We start from the raw sequence: 22132 nt of genomic DNA, 5'->3' as shown, positions 1-22132 counted from the left end.
TTATCAGTCTGTACGTCTGTCCTAATCTGTAAAACTGGCATAACAGTAGTAACTGCACTTCTGAGGAGGGAGGTAGAGAAGGGCCACGATGAGCTGGTGAAATAACTGCCTTACGACCACTTAGGGACACTCAAAGGCAATTAGCTGTCTGTAAGACACTGAACCCCAGAAGGGAGGTATCAAGGGGACCACTGGCATTGGTGGGGGAGCTGTGGTCATGGCATGCATTTGCTCATTCAGCAGTAATTGTCCAGCACTTTCTGCGTGACCCACGTGCTGGTGAGTCACGTGCTTCCAGGTCGGTTAGCTTTGTATGTGGAAGTTACAGGAGAGACGGAGAGAGAAACTCGGTGATGAAGAGCACAGCTCTGGACTTAGGCACACCTGGGCTTGAGCCCCACATCTGCTGTGGTCTAGCTCTCCGATCTTCTGCACAAGTGGCCTAATTTCTCAGCTCTCATGCCCTCCTATGTGCAATGGGAATAATGACAGTATTACCCCCAGGAAGGTGTTGGTGAGGATTATATGTACGGGGCTTTATAAGCAAAGGACCTGACTGCTAGTAGGGAACCACGACATTTAAAAACAAAACAGCCTGGCATGATTTAAGGAGGGGAGGAATAGGTGGTGGTATCATGTCGCCTTGGACTTCTGAAGGCCACGGGTTCCAATGAAGCTTTTCCCTCTGTGATAATGTTGGCAGCAGCTGGCAGTGGTCCATCAGCCAGTACGTTACCTAATTGGATGTAAGCCCCGTCACAGTTCTTTGGGTGCTGGTTATTCCCCATATTTATTGGTCTTCATACTGTGAATGTATTGGTTACCCAGGACGTCACTAAAGAATGTGGGTGGCTTACTGAGTTGATTTACCTGTTCATTCAGTTGACAAATACTAGAATTATAGAGCCCCTGCTAGGTACCCAGCACTGTAGTTAGTGTGGGAGGTACAGGGAACAAAACAAGTGACGTGCTTTGTGATCTCACTGAACTTGTGGTCTGGGAGGGAAGCCATCGGCAGTAGTAGATTCAACAGCAAGATCTGGGGGGTTGGAGAGCGTTTCCAGCTCCTTCGCCTTTAGCTTCCCAGTAGCATGGGCTGAAGCATTGCTATTATTCTCCTCTGACTCTTTCCCTCTCAGGAGTACTTCTTGCAAGCCGAGCTGACGAGTAACGTTTTAAAAACAGGCGTGGTCCACTGCTGCGTGGGGCAGTGCAGCAACACCATCCCGGTGGACACGGTGCTCACCATGAAGAAGCTGCCCATCACTTACGTAGGTGGCCCCGGCGCAGCCCCTGCCTGCAGACCGCATCCAGTCACTTGTTTCCTAGTGCCTGTGAGCTGCATGCTGCCCGGGCTGTGGGTGCGGGAAACGACATTTGTATGACCCTTCCCAGGGGCTTGTCGTCCATAAGGCACAAGAGAGGCCAGACCTCCCCTGTGTCAGAGGGGATGGTATGGACACAGCGTGCGTAGTACAGCCTGGGGGGTTGGGCTGACCGACGCTCCAAGGAGCACTGCCTACCTGCAGGGCCCGGTTGAGTTGTTCTTGGCTCTTCAGCCCTTGCCTTAAATTCGCATTTCCGCTCTAAGGCAATCTGATAGAGTTGAGTCTACCTCAGATGACCGTGCAGTGGGAAGTATTACCTTGGAGGTTCGCAAAGGTCAGAAAATAGCAGAATCGGATGCATAGTCCCTTGGCAGCGCTGATGGCAATTCAGCGCTTCTTGGTGGGAAGTCCTCATTCTCTGATTGTCCCCCTCCTCCTCTCCTTATCCCTCCCTGCAGAGCAACAGAAAGGAGAACAAAGGTGGCTACCTGTGCCACTGGTGTGCAAAGCAGCGCATCGGGCCCCTGGCCTTCCTGACGGCCTCCCCCGAGCAGGTGCACTCCATGGAACACACTGTCGAGAACATCGTGCTGCCCAGACACGAAGCCCTGCTTTTCCTTGTCTTCTGAAAGCCCAGAGCAGCATTCTCTAGGGTACAGATTGCCTTCTGTGGACTCCAGTTACTTGAAGAAAGCCAGTGTGGGGTGGGGCTCTCACTCATCCAAGACTCTGAATTCACTGCCAGAGCATTTTTGAGGAAGACGAAGCCAACTGGAGTTGGACCTGCCATTTCTCCATTCCCTGTAGGTAGCCAGTTGCCCCCCGCTCCATGTATACCAGGATGGGGGCGTGAGAGATGTTCTTTTGATAAAAAACAAACAAAAAAAAACCAAAAAAAACAACAAAGCATTTTATTATTTAAACTTTTATTACAAGGTTTCAATTAAACAGGCATTGTAGAACTGACATAGCACTGTGTGACACCTGCCTTCAGCCCTGTTGTTTTCGAACTTTTCTCCAGCTTTCTCTGTTTTTCCACTTACTCTTTTTAGCCGCTCTGTCACTGCTCACATGATACACCAAGCAGAGTATGAGACTTAATGTGCAGGGTGATAATTGCTGCTTCAAAAATGCGGGGGAGACACACACTTGTAGAAGACATAGTGTGTGACTTTGTCATCACAGGGTCACCGTTTAAACGGAGGCAACATCACCTGTAAAAAGACTCGCACAAAGTGACAATACATAGGCTTCTCAGGTTTCCCATAAGTAGAACTGAAGATCAGAAATACTTGAGAGGGAATGGGTGAAGAGGGTCAAAGGTAAAAATAAATAAATAGTGCATTACTGAGCAACAGCAGAAAATAACTTACTATTGTCTACTAATTTGTAACCAAAAGAAAAAGAAATACTTGAGAGGGAGGCGGAGATGGCCAGCCAGGGTTGGGGGCGGGGGATGGGAGTAGGTAGAGATGGACAGTTGATAACCTGGTTAGCTGCCTGGGGATATTGGGTGGTTGTAATAAAGCTGTTGTTATAGAAACCAATGAAAACTTCACATTGCTTAGATGGACATGGATCTGGTATTTTTACATTTTTGCCATATAGCACTTCAGGCATGCAAACGGCAGGTGAGGGAGTTGGCACAGCATTGCCCAAAGAGTTCACCACATCTAGTGTCTGAACCCAGGTGCAGAGTCCAAGAGCAGACCTCATAGCTTCAGTTGTTGCAGTCTCCCCTTAACCTCTCCTCCCTCAGGCCTCTAGGGGTGCTTAGAGTGCGGGCTGGTGAGCAAAGCCAGGGTGCTGTTGGATCAGGCCAGGGGTGCTTGGAGAGGGTGAATGCCAACTTACTGTGTGCATATCAAGGGATGTTTTCACAGAATTGGACCTGAGGACAAATTTAATGAGAAAGGGACAGAGCTGTTTCATCCACTTGGCTGGTATTCCTGGCCTAGCTTTATTGGATGTTTATGAATAACTCGGAATAAAAGAGCAAGGGTAAGGAAATTATTTGAATTTGGATTGGTCACAGTAGTCAGTGTCCTTCAAAAGAAGGGTTTGGCAGAGGGGTGGCAAGCCAGGGCTCATTAGCACATTTTTTGGAAATCTAGTTTTGCCAACATAGAGGAAGCGACTTATTTATTGGACGACAAGTCATTAACTCAGTGGACCTTCACTGGGCACCTGCTGTGTGGCAGGTGCCATGTTAGTGGGTCTATGGAACCAAAACATGGTCCTGACTCATGGAGATAACAGTCAGTGGTGATTGTGCTTTGAGGTGGAAAGTGTTTGGCGAGAGGCCTGCGTGAGTGCTCTGGGGATGGGAGGGGCATCTTCCTCAGGGACAAGGTCCAAGGGCTGCACAAAAGGGAGCTGTGTGTCATAATGCGACGAATAGTTATCAAGCTATTAAAGAGTGAAGGAATATTCTGGAAGAAGGAACAACATGAAAGATGCAAAGGACATGCCTTAGGTAACGGCACCGCCAGAACAAAATGTCAGTACTAGTATTTTGGTACTTATTTTGAAAAACAACAGAATCTAGGAATTAGTTTTTTAAGTGTTAAGAATTTTTTTAAAATCAGTAAAACTAAATATTGAGTGTGTTTCAAAAACATTTTTTAAATATTCAGTAAAATTTTTTTAAATAAGTGTTAAACGTCCATTATCATTTTCATATAAATGATGAGATGAGAATAAAAGTATTATGCAAAAATATAAACTGAGCACTACATGAAAATGAAAAATCTATTAGATCTTTTAAAAAGTAAAGTCTTCGGGCCAGCCCGGTGGCTCAGGCGGTTAGAGCTCCATGCTCCTAACTCCGAAGGCTGCCGGTTCAATTCCCACATGGGCCAGTGGGCTTTCAAGCACAAGGCTGCCAGTTCAATTCCTCGAGTCCCGCAAGGGATGATGGGCAGCGCCCCCTGCAACTAAGATTGAACACGGCACCTTGAGCTGAGCTGCCGCTGAGCTCTTGGATGGCTCGGTTGGAGCACGTCCTCTCAACCATAAGGTTGCCTGTTTGACTCCCGCAAGGGATGGTGGGCTGTGCCCCCTGCAACTAGAAAACGGCAACTGGACCTGCACCCTCCACAACTAAGACTGAAAGGACAACAACTTGAAGCTGAACGGCACCCTCCACAACTAAGATTGAAAGGACAACAACTTGACTTGGAAAAAAGTCCTGAAAGTACACACTGTTCCCCAATAAAATCCTGCTCCCCTTCCCCAATTTAAAAAAAAAAAAAAACTATATAAAAGAAAAGGTATGGTCTTCAAAATAAGAGGCTTCCATGATTTCGTTTAGTTGTGAGTATATTTTTGTGCAAGATTTTCTATTGAAGTTTTGTTTTTTTTGTTTTTTTACCACCGTAATTGGGAAAAGAATAAGGAAAATAATTATAAACTAGGTCCAAAAATATTTTTTTTGCTTCAATCATTTCAAATAATTCCTATTATTTGATAACTTAGATGAGGTCTTTTTAAATTTAAGAATCTGCAGTCAATTGATAGCAGATTCTAGTTCTAGTTTTTTATTTTAAAGAAAGCATTTCTGATTTGTCTTCATTTTGATTTTATCATGTATATAGTGATTCAGGTGCAGTTACCCATATAAAAATAAATGCTGTTATGTCATATTCCATTTGTTTAGAAGGTATTTACAATTAAAAAAAATTATTTTTGCAATAGAAATGTTAAAATACCATGGCATTAAGTTGGTGCGCAAGTAATTGTGGTCTAAAAGGTCAAAAATAATTGCAAAAACCACAGTTACTTTTGCACCAACCTAATATATTGTAGACTGTTCATTAGTTTGTCCTTTTACATAATTATTAAGACATATTTCAGATTTTAGATTTTTTAAAAGTAATGAGGTGATGGTATTAGACCAATCTAAAATATTGGTGTATAGGTATTTTTAAGATCTGGTATACAGAATGCCACTGAAATTTCAATCACTAAAGGTGTGAAACTGTCAGGAAAGCTTGGGCAAATAAGATGTGTGTGTGGTTAGAGTATGTATACAGTGGTAGCAGGCTAGTGAGAGGGCCGGGTAATAAAGGGCCTAGAGCACTAGGGCAACGAGTTTCAGTGGTGTTCGGAAAAATTTTGAGGAATCATTGAAAAATTTTAAGACATCATGTTTTCTTTATAGGGAGAATATTCCAGTTGCAGACTGGAGGATGTTTTAAGAAGGTCAGATAAATTAAGAGGCTAAGAGTTGTAATCTCAAGGGAAAAAAAAAAGACAGCTGGTGGGCTGGACCTAGGCAACTGAGGTGGTACTGGTGAGGAGAAGATGGATACATAGATTACTGGTTCTGAAAGTGTGATCCCCAGATGAGAGCAAAGTTCTCGGTCCTTACCCCAGATCTGCTGGATTAGAAACAGATTGAGGACCAGCAATTAGTATTTAAAAAGCCCTACAAATCATTCTGATGCACACTAAATTCTGAGAACTTTTGCTTTCGACATTAAGAGGAAGAATCAGTAAGACTTAGAGAGTGCTTAGGTGGGGATGGTGAGTTAGTGATAGGAATCTCAATAGGGCCGCAGTTTTCTGGCTTGTTCTGCAGGGTAGATGAGGATACCCTTCACTGAGATAGAAAAAGAAATGTAGTAGGTTTGTGTAAAAACAATGATGAATTTAAAAATATGTATATTAAATTTATTGGGTGACATTGGTTTGCAAAATTATATAGGTTTCAAGTGTGCTTTTCTATAATACATCATCTATATTTTGCATTGTGCGTTCAGCACCCAGAGTCAGTTCTCCTATTACCATATATTTTCTACTACCCCCCCACCACTAAACTGTTGTCTGTGTCTATGAGTTTTTGTTTCTTTGTTTTGACGTGTGACTTTGGGGTGCTTATGAAAAATCCAAGTAGATTTGTCCAGGAGGCTATTGGGGAAACAGAATTATACTTCAGCAGATGGCTTGGGGCTGGAAATAGAAGTTTTAGGTTTTCGGTATGTAAGGGGTGGTTAAGGTAATTTAGTGTAAGGGTCTTGAGCTTATTTTAGCATAGTATCAAGAACGAAAAGAGCAGAGGTCGAAGAAGCAAGCCTGAGGAACACTGTGCTTGGGATTAAAAAGGGAAGAGGATTTTGTGAAGCAAATGACAGCTGATTCCAAAGGTAGAGTTGCTGTTGAATTTGAGAGAGGAAGGAGTTTAAGCAAAGGTGGTCTTCAGCATCCAATGCTATAGAGCGACCAAGTAATATAAAGGTGGACAGGTGTTCTAACTGACACTGAAAGCCAGTGGAACCCTGAGCATGGTCAGTTTCGGTGAGGCTAGAAGCCAGACTGCAGTGGACTAAAACGTGAATGGGGAACTTGAGGTAATCTGATGGACTACACGTATGTATTTACTTTGGTTGCTTCCTGAAACCATACTAAAATGACAAAGGGCCTCTAAAAGGCATGAACCCATAAGGGCAAAGAAAACAGGAAGGAGATGATAGTCAAAATTTTTGGAAGTTGGAAAGCATGTAAATGAGTGATAACTGACTTAGCTCATCTTAAAAAACTGAATCTTAAGCCTGAGAACCCTCAAAAGACGTGGAATTGATGGCACCAGGTCCTTCTAGAAGTAGGTTGTAAAGGTGGAGCAAGAAAACAGGAACTGGTGGAAAGTTTGTTTATAAGCCAGTTAAATTCTCAGATGTTTCCCTCCTACTCTGTTAACTTGGCAACTTCTCATCCTCAACCCTAGCAGAAGACTGGAGGTTTAATGTCTGGAGAAGATAAAACAGAGCAACTTCTCACGTAAGATACTGGATGCAGCTGAGGGCAGGGGCTGTACTTACAAGACCATAGTCTCAGTCAGCTTAGGCTCTTATGACAGAAGACCACAGCCTTGGCAGCTCATAAACAACCAACACGTATTTCTCACAGTTCTAGAGGCTGAGAGTCCACGTTCAAGGCGCCAGTAGATTTGGTGTCCGGTGAGGACTTGCTTCCTGGCTCCTAGACAGCCAACTTCTTGCTGTGTTGTCCCCTCACATGGTGGAAGGGATTTCTTGGGGGGGGGGGGCTCTCTGATAAGGCACCAATCCCATTCATGGGGCTCCACCCTCATGACCTCATCACTGCCCAGAGGCCTTACCTCCTAATACCATCCCCTTGCGGGGCAGGATTTTCACAGGAGTTTTATATGCACACAAAAACATGCACACACACACCCGTACAGACGCTAGGCGGGAGATTGAGAGTTCCTTCTCTAGGGAATATAACCAGCTTCAGCAGAAACACTGATGTGACAGTAGAGGTTCCTAAGGAAATGAGCCAACCAGATTACCAAGCAGAAGAGCCTGCAGTCTTCAGACTCCACTCAAGGGCTCAGAGTTTCAAACATGTTTTTAGTGCTTCACTCTCAAATAGGAGCAGTAAAGCAGGGACCCCAAACATCTTCACAGAACCTCCAAGATGCAGGTTGGATATCAAAACAGAGAAGAATTGACTTGAAAGAAATAGTCTATGCAAGGAGAAGCAAACATCTAAATATCTTAAATGTATTTAGGTAATAAGGGAAGGTAGTGCATCCACAAAAAGCAGTAATATTTGGAGACAAAATTAAAGTTGAAAGAAATAAAAATCGCAATAATTGTTGGGAGCATAAGTTAAGAAAATATTCAGAAAGTAGAGCAAAAGCAGATTGGAAAAAAGGAAACAAGTAGAATCAATGTAAGAAGTAGAGCATCTGAATAATGAATAAAAAACAGAGGCTGGGAAAAATTTTTTTCAATCATGAAAATTACCCAGAACTGAATATATGAGTTTACACATTCAAATGCTCAGCAAAATGGATGAAAATAGACATACAGTGAGTATACTGTGGTAAATTGTAGCAGCTCTAGAGACAAAGATCCTACAAACTCTCAGAAGAGTCATCTGCAAAGGTCCAGGAATCAAAATGTCTTCAGACTGCAAGGGCAGCATTGTGGAGCTGTACCTTCAAAACTGAGGGGAAATGACTGCCAACTTAGAGATCTAAACCTAACCAAAGAATCAGTAGAATAAAGGCATTTTCACACGTAAAATTGAATCCGCCAAGAAGTGACTGGAGGATTGAATTACAATAAAGGGAAGAGCAAACCAAAAACTAGGAGGGTGCTCCTCTGGGAAAAAGGCCGTCTGACTCAGGAAGGGGGGAGTGCAGACCAGTGTCCTGAAGTGTGGCCAGGATGTTTACATAGTGAGCAGTGTTGAGGCTGGCGTTAGTGACAAACAGAAAACCAAGCAAATGGGGCAGGGAAACGAGGCGATTATTCTTTAATAATGGAAGCAACAAGTTGTGTAGGGGAGAAAAAGTAACCATAGTTTACTGCCTAGCTCAGCTGCATGTAACAGTGTTTTCATAGTTTTAATAATGTCAGCATGTGTATTGGAGGAAGGAAATGTATGACCATGTGATGAAAAGAGGCATGCTCCATCTTCAGCTTCCACCGCAGGAAGTCCATTATCGTGCCTGAAACTGAAAAATGGAAGTCGAAATCAATAGGAACTTATTTAGAGACAAGAGAGCTATGTACCAAAACAATCCACTAAAAGATTGTTTTAAATGACTTCCTTTTGGGAGGGGGAGATGGACAGGTGGGATGGTTTTTGGTAAGGCACCTTATATAACTATTGATTTACGCTCCATGCCTGTATGATAAACCTTTAGAAATGAGTGGGAGGTGAAGAAACGGACACCGTCCACATAGACGAGTCTCAGGAAGCAAGGCTGGGAAGAGGTGAGAAGGTAGTTGGGGGTGGTGTGGTGCTGGGAGGGGAATTTGTTTCAAAGTGCAGTAAATGTGAGCGGGCGTACACGTTGAGTGGAAAATAGCAGAGGAGCGATGGACACAGGTGGGAGGACTGAGACATGAGATATAAACCAGGTTATGTGCATGTGTAAATGGTTAAGGAGGGAATTCATGTAACTCCCACCCAATTATTTATATTGAAGTCACAAATAAGGACATCCAGAGAGAATATGGAAAGTTTGGAACAGACGTAAAAAAGATGAGCAGAAGCTGACAATGCTGGATCGTTGGGCAGAACGAACCTAGTTGAAATTAAAACCATGCTTTTAGTGGATAATACGTTTCCTCTGGCCACCTAAGTGTGGGAACAGGGAAGGCAAATGGTTAGGCTCAAACGCAGTTTACTAAACACTAACATGGACAGAGGGACAAGGTCCTGTATGGGAAAGGGGCCTGCCCGCAAGCCCAGGCCCCAGGCCGTGTGCAGCCCTATGTGTAGCAGGTCCCATCGCTGTGTCGGGTCTGCCTCTGGGGCCCGACTGACTACTTGTGGTTTCATGCTTTCCCTCAGGCTTTGTCTTTGCCGTCAGTCCTTCCTAGTCAGCCTGAACCCCCAGGCTTGTAGGAATGGTGTGGACCCAGAGACCAGAAGCCAAGTGCTTTGGATTTCCGTGAATGGGTACAGCGGCAGCCAGCCCTGAATGAGGCTGGCCAAGAGGTCCTCCAGATGCTACCCCCAAACAGAGTAAGACCTCACATACCCCTTTCTGAGGTCCCTTTCAACCTTAGCTTTAGGCTTTGAGGACTCTTGGAGCATTTGGAGGGGACTCTCACATCCTCCCCGGGCTGCTTAATTACGGTGGTTGCTGTCCTTTGAATCCCCAGCATTATATATTTTATATTTCTAATGGCCTGGACCACAGGGGAGAACAGATGGCGAGAGACAGAGCTGACTTCTCTACTTGCTTACGCCATTTGATGTCTAACAGTGTCTCAAACTTAATATCCAAAATGCAGCTCTTGATTTCTTCCCCAACACTTGACTCGTTGCTCTTCCCATCTCAGAAAATGGCACCACCATGCAGGTTCTTTTGACTTTGTCTCTAAAATATCTTGAATCCATCCATTTCTCTCCATCTGTCCTACCTCTTGGTAGGTCTCTACCTCATCTCCCCGGCCTGTGGTAACATTCTTTAGTTGCTCTGTGCTTTCTCTCTGGTCCATCTCTTCCATTCTCCATGTGAAAACACATGCCACCTTAAAATGAAAACTAAATTATGTCACTCTCCTGCTTAAAATCTTTCAGGGGGTCCTCACTGTAATTAGAATGTCAGGCTGACTTGGACGACAGGCAAAAATGACCTCTTAAATACAGGCATGTTTTCTTCTCTACCTTCACTCCAAGCTCATCTTTTAAAGGATCTTAGTGAAGGCCCCAAGAAATAGCCAACACAATATCAATATCCTGAGTGTTGTTTTTTTCTTCTCTTTTTTTAAATGTCCAGTTCAATGGTTCTGGATTTTTTTTTTTTTTTAAGTAATTATTTTACTGATAACACATTTTCCTAATCTGGACGCATCCATGGTAACACAGGTAACGTTCTAATCTGTTCTTTCACACTACATCACAGCGGGACACTGGCTTCCTAACCTAAAGTAGTAGGGACCTTACTACCCTCTATCCTACTTCCTCTGCTCAGCAGTTCCCCATTTTAGGGTCTGTTACAATATCCCCACTTGCAATTACCAAATTCAGTGTCAGGACATTTTGGGCTGAGAGGAACCCAAAACAGTTGAGCTAAACCGTTTGGGACTCTGCATTCCCATTCTTTCTCCTTTTTTTTCCTTTATATACATTTCTTCTCCGTGATTCTTTTAGTACATTTTTTTAATTGAAAATAGACATTTTATTTTGTTTATACAAGGCACAATTTCAAAATACAAATCATATAGTAATATGTAGATACAATAGACAAGGAAGTATAAATATAAATGCATATATACGTATGGAAAATGTTCCGTTTTTTTCCTAAATCCTTAAGAAGATTCATTGGGCACAGTATCTCTTGGCTCCCTTCTAAGTGCATGCAGAGCACCGAATGGGAGAGAGTTTTAGGAGCTGAAATGCTGATGACATCCTTGTAGACATCTCCGGAGGCAGAAGAAGCCTACGTAAAATTCACTTAGAACCTCAGGTATATTTCTTTTCTTTGTAAACTGCACGTCAGGATGAGGAACAGAAGAGATAGTCAAGCTGATAAGCTATCCTGAATAAATGTCATAAAGGAATAAAAGCCCTGATAGGAAGACCTGAGGCCCTCAATGCTGGGACTTTGGGAGCTTGGCCCTACACCTGAGGGGGTGCAGAGCAGGCAGTGAGCTTCCATCCTAGTCTAGGAGAACCTGTTCACACAGGTGGCGCCTTAGGCTGGGCACAGTCAATAAGGACATTTTATCATCCTAGCGGGCTTTACCCTGGCACCCAACTCCTTGAGGATTTTCTAGGTCTCCTTTGGCCAGAGCAAAGTTGGCGCCTTCACTGTAGCCTTGCTGGCCACGGTCGCCTGTGGAGTTTCCTAGGCCATGGAAACTGTATCCTGTCTGCCATTGGTTCCTCCAGTCATCGGCGTATCTTCCATATTTTCCATTTCAACACTGGGTGTCCTGGGAGTTTGCCTGTGAAGCAAATAATTAATAGGTTTTGAAAAGAAGAGAGCAGTTGCCCTCAAATTGAGTAAACAAATACTCTGTTTCCCCGAAAATAAGACCTAGCTGGACCATCAGCTCTAATGCGTCTTTTGGAGCAAAAATTAATATAAGACCTGGTCTTAATATAATATAAGACCGTGTCATGCAGGGTGTCATGCATGGTCTCAGCTCCCGCTCCCCACATGAGACTGCAGGACATGGTGAGGCCAAAAAGGAACACCCATGGAGCCACAGATAGGGGAGTCATACCACTATACTCTTGCTGGCGGCTGGGTCGGAGGAAGCAGGAAGCAGGAGCCACACTATCCGCAACCTGCCGTCCACTTCTCTATGCCAACCAACCTCACTTGCTAGCTGCAATCTGCCGTGCTAACTGTAATCTGCTCTTGCTAGCTCAGCCACCATCTTCTTGCTAAGCCCCCATTTTCTGCTAGGGAAGACAGCAGTTATATTAGTGGCCAATGGCTCACTGGTTACAGCTGATGGCCAACTAGCCACAGCTGATGGCCATTCAATCACAGTTGATGGCCATTTACTATCTGAGTCAGCACCTTTCCATGTGAGGGCAAGAGCCTGGAAACTGCACTCCTGGTTCTATCCCCACAGACTGGGTATAATATAATATAATATAATATAATATAATATAATATAATATAATATAATATAATATAATAATATAGCATAATACTGGGTATAATGTAATGTAATGTAATGTAATGTAATATAATATAATATAATATAATATAATATAATATAATATAATATATAATATAATATAATATTAATACTGGGTCTTATATTAATTTTTGCTCCAAAAAATGTATTAGAGTTGATGGTCCACCTAGGTCTTATTTTCGAGGAAACACGTTAGTCCCTATTGAACACTCAGATGGAGAAAACTTAGATTGACTCCATTCACAGATAGTATTTAAATCCTATTTTGGTATTTTTAATCCCCTCATCCACCAAAGATTTCCCAATGCTGTTGGAGCACTTCCCCCCACCTGCCAACTCTCTGCTGAAAAAGCTCGGCAGTTCAAATGGCAGGAAAAGAGGAGAAAGTACCTCGGAGCCCATCAAGCCAGACGTAATAATCTTGATAAAAATGATATAATAATTATAAAGCTTTTAAAACAGTTCTTGGTACTTAGTAGCTGTTAAATAAATAAACAAATATATTAATCAGTTCCTGAGTAACCAAGAGAAGGGGAGGCAGAACACTTTAATTCCATGTTTCGCTGTCTGTCATTGAATGTGTTTCTTAGGCCATGAGTATCTGGGTCAGCTTGTTGCTCCATGGATTACTTAATCCACCTCCTGAGGATAAGTAGCTTTTTAGGATGTATATTTATGAATGTTTCTTTAATATAGTCAGTGACTTGATATTTTCCTCTTTCGAGTGTATTTATTGGCCATATATACCACATTTACACATTCTTTTTAAGAATATATTTTAATGTATTAGTCTTTAAAAATATTGTGTATGTATTCTTTTTTAATATAGTCAATGAATATAGTTAGTCATTATAATCTCTTAAGAATAACTGTAAATACAGCATCTTTTATGGAAATTATTATAATGATATTTTGAAAATCTTGTAAAAGTCATTTATTTTGCTAACAGTCTAGTATTTTTTGGATAGTTTTGACAATTTTTGAGTAATATATCAGCCTTACTTTATTAATTTCCAAACTATGAGGTTTATGGAATTTCTTATTGGTTGAGATAATATGAACAGCTTTTGAAGATCTTTGTCAATTTTTAGATGCCTATTTTCATTTTGTCTTTAGAGTAGCATTTCATGAAATGTTCATATTGTCAAAGTTAGGCTGGAAGGACAGTATAATCTTCATATTGATGTGATATTTAGAAAATAATATTTTATGACCAGTAACTAAAAGTTTATTTTCAACAAATCTGATACCCATTCATTGTATAATGCTGAGGAAGAATCCATAGCAACCATACCAATATGGAATGTGGAAATACTGGTTGCTAATTGAGAGAAGTACAAAATTAAGGCAAATATGCCATTTGAGGCTTTAATGAAAGAACACTAAAAAAGTCTAAAGATTAAAAAAATAATTAAAATTGAAATTTCAGCAAATGGTAGAAACAGTCGTGTCACAAATGCTAAAATAATATAGAATCTCAATTATTAGAAATGCAAAAGTAAGGCTGATGTAAATGAGTATATTTATAAGAAGTACATTCATATTTAATGAGTGTAGTCAAGAAGAATCTATGCATGAATATATCATAAGAACTGATGCAAATTACATATACATCATATTGGTTATTTCGTGCATTCTTTCCTTCTGAATTGGTGCTTGGTAAATTGGCCCCATGTCATCAGTTAGGTTATGGCTGCCCCACTTCTGATGAGTGGCCTGCTTTGGAAAGTGAAGGGCTCTATAGGACTGGCTCAGTGACTGCTCAGCTCTGACACTCCTTCTGGCCAACACAGAAGGGGGTGAGTGAGAGCCTGTGTCTACAGCCCGGAAAGGATTGTCCCTTTGAGAGGACAGTCCCAGAATCACGGGAATGATCTGCAGTGGCTCCTTTCTCAGAGGGAAGGACGGATCTTGTCACGTGTGACTCTCCTGTGCCACTCACCTTGATCTTAGGTAGCGTACCACAAGAAATACCACACATACTCCACAAAGCACAGCGACAGGTATGGAGACTGACACTGTAAAAAAAGAGAACTAAGCTGCTATCATGCTAAAAGTCCTGAGAGAGGATTCATTTCTAAGAATCTGAAAGTCCTTTACAATTTACATTCTTGCAGAGAGATCCAAATGCCTTCCCAACCAGCTTACTGTTGTGAACATTTCTTAAGGTCCATGCAATTCAATCTATTCTACAGCTGGACCAAAAAACACACCCCTTTCCCACCAACACTGCCAGTTCAAACTGTCCCCACTTACATTATCCCATGTCATTGTCCCTAATCCTTGTCCTTCCCAAGCAAAGTGACATGGTGACGGGCAGGGACAGGAGGAAGTCAGGAAGGGAAAATAGAAGCCTCAGAGATCAGAAGCTGATGGCAGCATGAGGACAAGGAGGCCAGCACTTGGTGGGAAGAAATACCTGCTGCTAAATCTAAAGTCGAGAACATAGACAGGGCGAGGGTCCTTCTCAGTTGTCCTTGGGCACAACTTCCCCCTTTCCTGCAGCTTCGCAGAATCCTGATTTAGAAACAGTAGCATGCAGTGCCATTTTACTTCCAGTTTCATCATCACTATTTATTTGCTACATTTTATGGCAGAAGAAGAGTGGCAAGGTGAAAGCAGAGGTGTTACAAGAGAGGTCTTACAGATAAGAGGAGAATGAGGTAAAGCTTAGGAGAAGGGAAAGACATGCTTCGACTGAGTTGAAAGGAACCACATGGAGTGGTGGGGGGATTTAAGGATGTGAGGCCAGCAGCCATGACAGCATTTGAGATTTATCAGACAGGAAGAGTGAGCCCTTCATGGGGAAGCAAGAGGGCTAATCCTGAGGACAGGGTGAACATACCTGTTTTTAAACACTTGGCATCAGTGATGAGCTCCAAGCAGATTTGGCCAGTTTGCCTTCACAGTGTGCAAAAATTACCTCCCTGCATCACGTTCAGGATGACAGCCCTGAACATCTGGGAGCCAGTGTCTCAGCTGAGTCACATATGTCTCCTAGGTTGCTAAACTTTTCAGACCAGCACACAACCTTGTATGCAAAGATAAAGTCTCACGGCTTGGCCTTCAAAATACCACCCTATTGAAAAGCAGCAAAATATATAGATGGGGGGAGATACCCAGATTCTTCACTGGGTATGAGTATACATGGATACAATTTTTCTCAACGGCGAGTGACAACATAGCAAAAGCTTTAGAGAGGACCAGAACCTTTGATTGTCTGATTCTACTTCTAAGAATTTACTCTAAGGAAATGGAAATATATATATAGGAATATTCACTGCAGTATTATTTAAAATAATTTTAAAATGTTAATCTAAATCTCTTATCAGTAGAAAATTAGTTAAAATGTGGTACACCTATACAATGGAATATTATTCAGCTTTCAAAAATTATGAAATGAATCTATATCAACATGGAAAGATGTATGTGATAAGTGACAACAGCTGGTTGACATAAAGATGAACAAAAAATAATCTCCAGTAAGCCATGTGTGTGTCCAAATGCACAGAAAGTTCTTGAAGAATATATACCTAAGTATTAAGTAATGGTGGGATTGTAGATAATCTTTATTTTCTTTTATTTTTAAAGTTTTTTCCTGATATTTTTGCAGGATATCAAAACAAACTACCTGCGCCTAAGTAAATAAAAATAAGCATAGAAAAGCGGTTCCAAAGGAAGTAACAGAAAACATGGGAAATTAATGAAAGATGTTTTGAATTTTTAAAGTTAACATTAATCATCAGTATAACTAAAAGCAGAATTTGTTTCATTTTATTTAGCAGAGAGGTTGTAGTCGATGGTACACTATTTCCTCACGTTGACTAATCAGCTTGGCATGCATTTACTGTTCATGGAGAGATTTATTGGAAAAGGCAAGTTGATATAGACAGTAGTTGTACTTTCACATTGCTTCTTCCTGTTTCTTTTTAATGAGAATAAAACCTGTGGAGTCTAAACTTAAGAAGAGGCCTCCTGAGCCAAGGATACAAACAAAGCAATTTGAATGCAATGACTTAACCCCTTGGCCTGTTCTTCAATTATGTCCAGACAAATGTAGTAAAGAAATTGAAACCAGAATCACTAAAACAATGGATTGAATATCTACTGCTAAAGTTCTCCACCCTCTTGTGTTTCTTAGGGGGTGCATGGATTAGAGAAAAAGAGAAAGAGATTTGGTGAGATAGGGGAGGGGAGAGGAGGATTAGAGTCTGGGAGAGGGAGGAGAAAAAGTAGATTTCTGCACAAGAAGCCAGAAAGGCTAGTAGCTGCCTGCCTCGGGTTCAATCCACAGTGCATGTCGGGGCTGAGGCAGAGAAGGTGGCCGGGACAGCCAGTGGCCACTATTCGATGTGGATGATGAGATGTCCTCTGTGCGTACATAGAGAATCCGCCATTCCTTAGCAGTACCTGCAGACTAGGTCAGTCAGGGAGGGGCACGTGTTTCTGATGTCGCCATGACCAGAGTGCTGTGTGCTGATTCCTTTTTCCTGGTCAGTGGTTTATTTTCTGCCTCTCACTGTACTAAGCACATCGTAGGTGTTGGGTTCAATACTTAATTGATTGAATTCAACTGTTAACATCTCCTAAGTTGAAGTACATACTGGGAGTGCCAAAAAATCAGCTCTTATGTATATTATATATATAATATAATATAAGACCGGGTCTTATATTAATTTTTGCTCCAAAAGACGCATTAGAGCTGATGATGGTCTGGCTAGGTCTTATTTTTGGGGAAACACGATAGCTTAGTTAAGGTTTAGAGACCAGATATTGGAATAACTGAATAAAGTTATTGATTAAAAGGGCTGCCAAGTGAGCCAGTAGATATTTAAGACAATAAAATGATGAGTCACAGTTCCTGAATATTTATTTAGATGTTGAAGCCCCCAAATTCACTTAGCTATTTGCTCGTTCATTCAGTATATACTGAGTACCTACCATTTTCTGTTGAACTAAAAACAGCAACCTTTAAAAGTTGTGATGTCTTTTTTAACTATTTAAAAAAACAAATGATGATGTTGGTAATATGAATGGGCTGATTGACACATTAAGTTAACATTTACTGAGCAAACGACTATGGTAAAGAAATTTATATTTTCTTACAAAGATGAGCTCAACTGATCGTTTATTCTGTGGTAATAGCAACATACACTGATGTCCAGGGAGCCAGTGAGTGCCTCTGTCACCTGTACCTGACAGGGGCCTAATCTTAGGTCTCAGGTGGCTGGGATCGTATATGACATACTCGGAAGGCACTATCATTAAGAGTTTTTAGAACATTAGCAGGATTTTCATCTTGGTTTCCACCTTCTTAGCAGATGAAACTCAAATAATACATAATGAAATATATCTAGTTTTCATCTCGTTGTTGACAATTACTTGTTCTGTCATACAGTTAGTGGTTATCATGCCGATCTTTATGTTTAAGCAGCCTGAAAGAAAATCTTATGCAACCCATATGAAAGCTTCAAAGTTTTTTTTCTTTTAAATCTCTGTATTTTCTTAGTTCCTTGCACATAGCTATCTTTGTCTATTGTAGGTGTTCAGTTAATGTTTATTATATTACATTTCAGAATTTGAGAGTGAATTTCTGATATTTTAATCCAGTGAAACATAAATTGGAAAAAATATATGATAGATTATAGCCCATAATAAAGTAGTTTGAAAATCTGTGTAGAAAATATGGCCTCAAAATTTTCCATGTAGGATTTTATCCTACAGATATAGTTGTATATATGCAAAATGATATAAGGTTCTTCAATTAATTGTTGTTTGTAGTATAGCCAAAGAATATAAGCAATCAGGTGTCCAAGAGGGGATTGGCTAAACAAATTGTGGCAAATCCATACAATAGAATATTATTCTGAAGCTGATAAAAAGAATGAGGTGGTTTCTATGTATTGACATGGAAGCATCTGCAAGACATACCATTAAGTGAAAACAAACATGGTGCAGAACAGTGAAAATAAAATACCTCAGTGTCTAGAAACATATACCTTCTATGCACTGTTTACATACTGACTGTATGCTGTTCACCTTGAGTAAAGTGCTGGGACAATGGGAAACACTTACCAGCGACAGTTCTGGACTCATCGTATGAATGTGCACCTGCAGAGAAGAGATGGCAGCTCAGTTATGGTTGTTGTCCTATGGTACTAATTTCTCACTAAGCAGAAGAAATTCTGGACAGTTTGGTTCCCATCTTAAAGCCTTGAGAGATTCACAGCTGGCAAAACCCAACTCGTTTTAGCAAAGAACAAGCAAGGTAGTTCATTTAGACACTGGGCCATGCTTAAGGGTCAGCTATGCCCTTACAGAAGACGCAGATTACGGGGAGCTCCTCCAACCGTAGACTGTGGCTCCAGGTTATGGAAAGCTTCCTCCGTCCTCGCATATTGAGAGGAGGCAGGTATTATTCAGAGTCTTGGCAAAGCAGGTTAATACGGTGAGCCTTGTCACATCTGGGAGACGGACTCTCTTTTGCAGCTGGACGGAGCCAGGGAGGAGCACAGAGAATAGAGACCAGAGCAAGGAGGTTGCGGCAGAGAGCAGGTGCAGAGGGTCACTGAAGTGTCTTGATTTGGGGTTAGAGGTGTAATGCCATGCAGAGGGACAGCTGCCCTCTCCTGCAGTTTGCAAAGCCAGTGCTGACCTGGCTTCTCGGGCGAGGCAGAGGGAGTGTGTTCCATGGCATTTGCTGTTGTCTGAGATGGGACTTGGGAGGGCTCATTCCTGACTACCCCTGTGGTTCCTGCAGAAGGAGGTTTGGATGGCATCAGACTGGAGCCTGGTACAATAGCTGGCTTTGTGGCCACTGTGGCGTCTGACTTGGAAGTGAAAGCTGGCTCTGTAGGAAGGTGCAACACATAGAGAACATAAATGTTTCGCAGAGTCTCTTTCTCATCGCCAACAGAGCGAACTGACACCTGCTCTAAGGAGCCCGCCCTGGGCCAGCCCTTCCCCAGCACACTGCTCCATGGCTCTTTAGGACAATCCCTTCAGTGTGTCACATAGTCAGTCATTCACAATCTGGAACGGGCATGAGACTTTTGAGAATGCTAGAGGATTTACAGTTTTTTGTCATGGTGCACATAAGCTGAGAGTAGGTCCAGGCTTGTTTTAGAGAAGACTGATCTCAAAAAACAAAAAAACAAGTAGAACTATTTGCCAAAGACATCTGGGATGCTGATTTTAGTTTATTTTTTTACATGTTTGCAGAAAACTTCTAAATAAGGGAAATCTGAGATTTGACCCATCTTAGATATGTGTGTATTTGGAGAGTCCAGGTTTTGCCCCAGGCTCAGCATCTCAGCACACTATTTGGGCAGCTTTTCCACGTGCTCCCAGACACAGACGCTGTGAAAAGTCCTCGTGCCTTTAATCATTTGCCACTAACTCACATGTACCTCTCACTACCCAGGCTGTCAGCACTCCAGGCACCCTGCAGAGAGTGACCCCCAAGAAGCCCCCAGGACCACATACGTCACTCTGTGCCAAAGATGACTCTCATGTCTGAGATTGCGACTGTGCGGTTTGGTTTGACCAAGTGTGTGGCACACGACGGCAGGGCTGTGGGAGACACCATGATTATTCTCATCAATTGGGTGAACCAGGTGCGATTCAGATCAGAGGAGTTTTAGAATTACCCCACACTTAAATATAGCCAGTACTTCAATCTCTTCCTTCTGTTTGTAGCCAACTAAGTAGGGGGAAACCTTTTTCTGGCCTCTCCATCCTCCCCTCAGCATTGGTCCTCAGCCTTGGGGAGCTCCTAGAACCCTGATTCCCAGATTGCTTTCCAGGGTTCCAAGGTGACCTCCGTGGACAGCCAAACTTAGGAACCAGCACTCGAAGGAAGGTGTGTCTGGGCAGCTCAGTCAAAGGTAACAGAATGCCTGTGCCTGGAGTGAAAGGAGGAGGCAAGGGCCAGGAAAAGCCATGCACTGGATACCGGGACACCAAAAGATCAAGAGCTAAGTGTAAAGGAAGGGTTTCCTGCAGTACACAGCCATCCAAGATTTTTTTTTTTTTTTTCTTTTTTTTAGAGCTGAGGAGTGGGGTTAGTCTTCATGAAAGCTCAGTGGGAATACAAACACAAAACACAACACAACACAAAAAAAAAAAAATGGCGTGGCGTGAGGGCGTGCTCTGTCCCCCTGTAAAGCTCAAAGAAAAACAACACAAAAAAAACAACAAAAACTCTGCACAGCACACCAGCAAAGCGAGACAGGCACTACCGACTGGACACTACTACAGGTGGGAGATTCATGAGTGGAGGGAGGAGGAGGGGGAGGAGGGGGGAGGGGAGGCGGGGGGAGGGGGGGGAGGACGACGACCTCGCTCAGCTCGCCGAGCTCGCTGCTTCCCGGAACTACCGCAGCTGCGGGAGGGGGAGGAGAGAGACTGCTAGCTCTCCGCCAGGGGCCACAGGGGCAGGGACAGCATATAGCACGGCTGAACCCAACGCCACGGCAGAGACCTCGGAGAAAAGACTGAAGGAAAAAGGCTGAAAACGGGGGTTTAAGCCTCACTGCCGAGAGAGAGACGGAGCCTTAGCCTGAGAGGCCGCGCCCCCCCCCCCCCTCCCAGAGCTCCCCCCCCCCCCCTGCCCGGTGGTGCTAGAAGCGAAACAGTAGCAGTGTCAGATCAAAACAAAAAAATTTTTGTTTTTTTGAGAACTGTGCAGACACACATTCACAGCAGCCCAACTAGTTTCAAAGGGGGGAGCTGTGGAAGCAGGACCGGCTGTGGTGGTGGTGGCCGCCATTGCTCTGGGCCACCTCTCACAACTCACCCCCCCCCCCCCCCACCCTATCTGGGCGATCCTGCAGGAGTAAAAACAAAACTGCTGAAACATACGGGCTCTGAATCAGGAGGGGGAAGAGCTTTGGAACAAAAAAGCTCTCTCTCATACCACCCCACACGCCCTGTGACCTACCTAGATGATTAAATAAGGAGAAGAGAGCCCCCCTCCCATCCCCCCCCCCCATGTGTGAAGGAGTTGGAATGAGAAAAAAAAAACATACACTGTGGTGTGAGAGAAAAAAAAGTTTGTTTTGGAGAAAAAATAAAAAATTCTACCCACAAGTACTGGCACAAAAAAAAAAGACGCTTTCTATCAACCTGTTGCAGAAGTCACTCCTGTAGATGTCTAGGGAGAGAAATAGTAAACCAGTAAATGCCATGAATAACCAAGGCAACAAGATAGCTCAGAAAGAAAGTGAAAAATCTCCAGAGAAGGCACTTAAAGATACAGAAATATGTGACTTAAATGACAGAGAAATCAAGATTGCAGTTCTGAAAAAACTCAACGAGATACAAGAAAACACAGATAGGCAGTTAAAAGAACTCAGAAACTCAATCAAAAGAACAGCATGAGCATTTACGAAGAGATTGAAATCTTAAAAAAGAACCAAATAGAATTTCTGGAGATTAAGAACTCAATAGAAGAAATTAAGAATGAAATAACCAGCTTAGGTAGTAGAGTTGACCAGATGGAGAAAAGAATCAGTGACATCGAAGATAGAAACCTGGAAATGACACAATAGAAAGAGAAAGAGACTTGAGACTTAAAAGAAATGAAAGAACTTACAAGAACTTTCTGACTCCATCAGAAAGAGCAATATAAGAAATATGGGCATACCAGAAGGGAGAAGA

General features: G+C 42.6%; 2 protein-coding genes across 10 annotated transcripts in view; one reads left to right on the top strand and one right to left on the bottom strand.

The window, feature by feature from the left end:
* Nucleotides 1-2294, top strand: part of FBH1 (F-box DNA helicase 1) — a 38859-nt gene extending 36565 nt beyond the window's left edge. For all 6 annotated transcript variants that reach the window (XM_019738229.2, XM_019738226.2, XM_074325022.1 and 3 more), the window contains 2 exons: nucleotides 1140-1271; nucleotides 1787-2294. In XM_019738229.2, the coding sequence (XP_019593788.2) occupies nucleotides 1140-1271; nucleotides 1787-1957 (303 nt within the window). In that variant the 3' untranslated portion in view covers nucleotides 1958-2294. The remainder of the gene's footprint in view (nucleotides 1-1139; nucleotides 1272-1786) is intronic.
* Nucleotides 2295-10961: 8667 nt separating this feature from the next.
* IL15RA (interleukin 15 receptor subunit alpha) overlaps nucleotides 10962-22132 on the bottom strand; it is a 48638-nt gene continuing 37467 nt past the window's right edge. For 2 of the 4 annotated variants that reach the window (XM_019738264.2, XM_019738267.2), the window contains 4 exons: nucleotides 19128-19322; nucleotides 18548-18583; nucleotides 14415-14490; nucleotides 10962-11764 (listed from right to left, as the gene is read on the bottom strand). In XM_019738264.2, the coding sequence (XP_019593823.1) occupies nucleotides 11665-11764; nucleotides 14415-14490; nucleotides 18548-18583; nucleotides 19128-19322 (407 nt within the window). In that variant the 3' untranslated portion in view covers nucleotides 10962-11664. Of the gene's footprint in view, nucleotides 11765-14414; nucleotides 14491-15317; nucleotides 15552-18547; nucleotides 18584-19127; nucleotides 19323-22132 lie in introns of all 4 variants that reach the window. The other 2 variants (XR_012493786.1, XM_074325026.1) reach the window with 2 other exon arrangements.

The sequence above is a fragment of the Rhinolophus sinicus genome, linkage group LG02 (genome assembly GCF_036562045.2).
Source record: "Rhinolophus sinicus isolate RSC01 linkage group LG02, ASM3656204v1, whole genome shotgun sequence".
In the NCBI taxonomy this organism is placed as follows: domain Eukaryota; kingdom Metazoa; phylum Chordata; class Mammalia; order Chiroptera; family Rhinolophidae; genus Rhinolophus; species Rhinolophus sinicus.
This window is presented reverse-complemented; position numbering and strand designations above follow the sequence as displayed.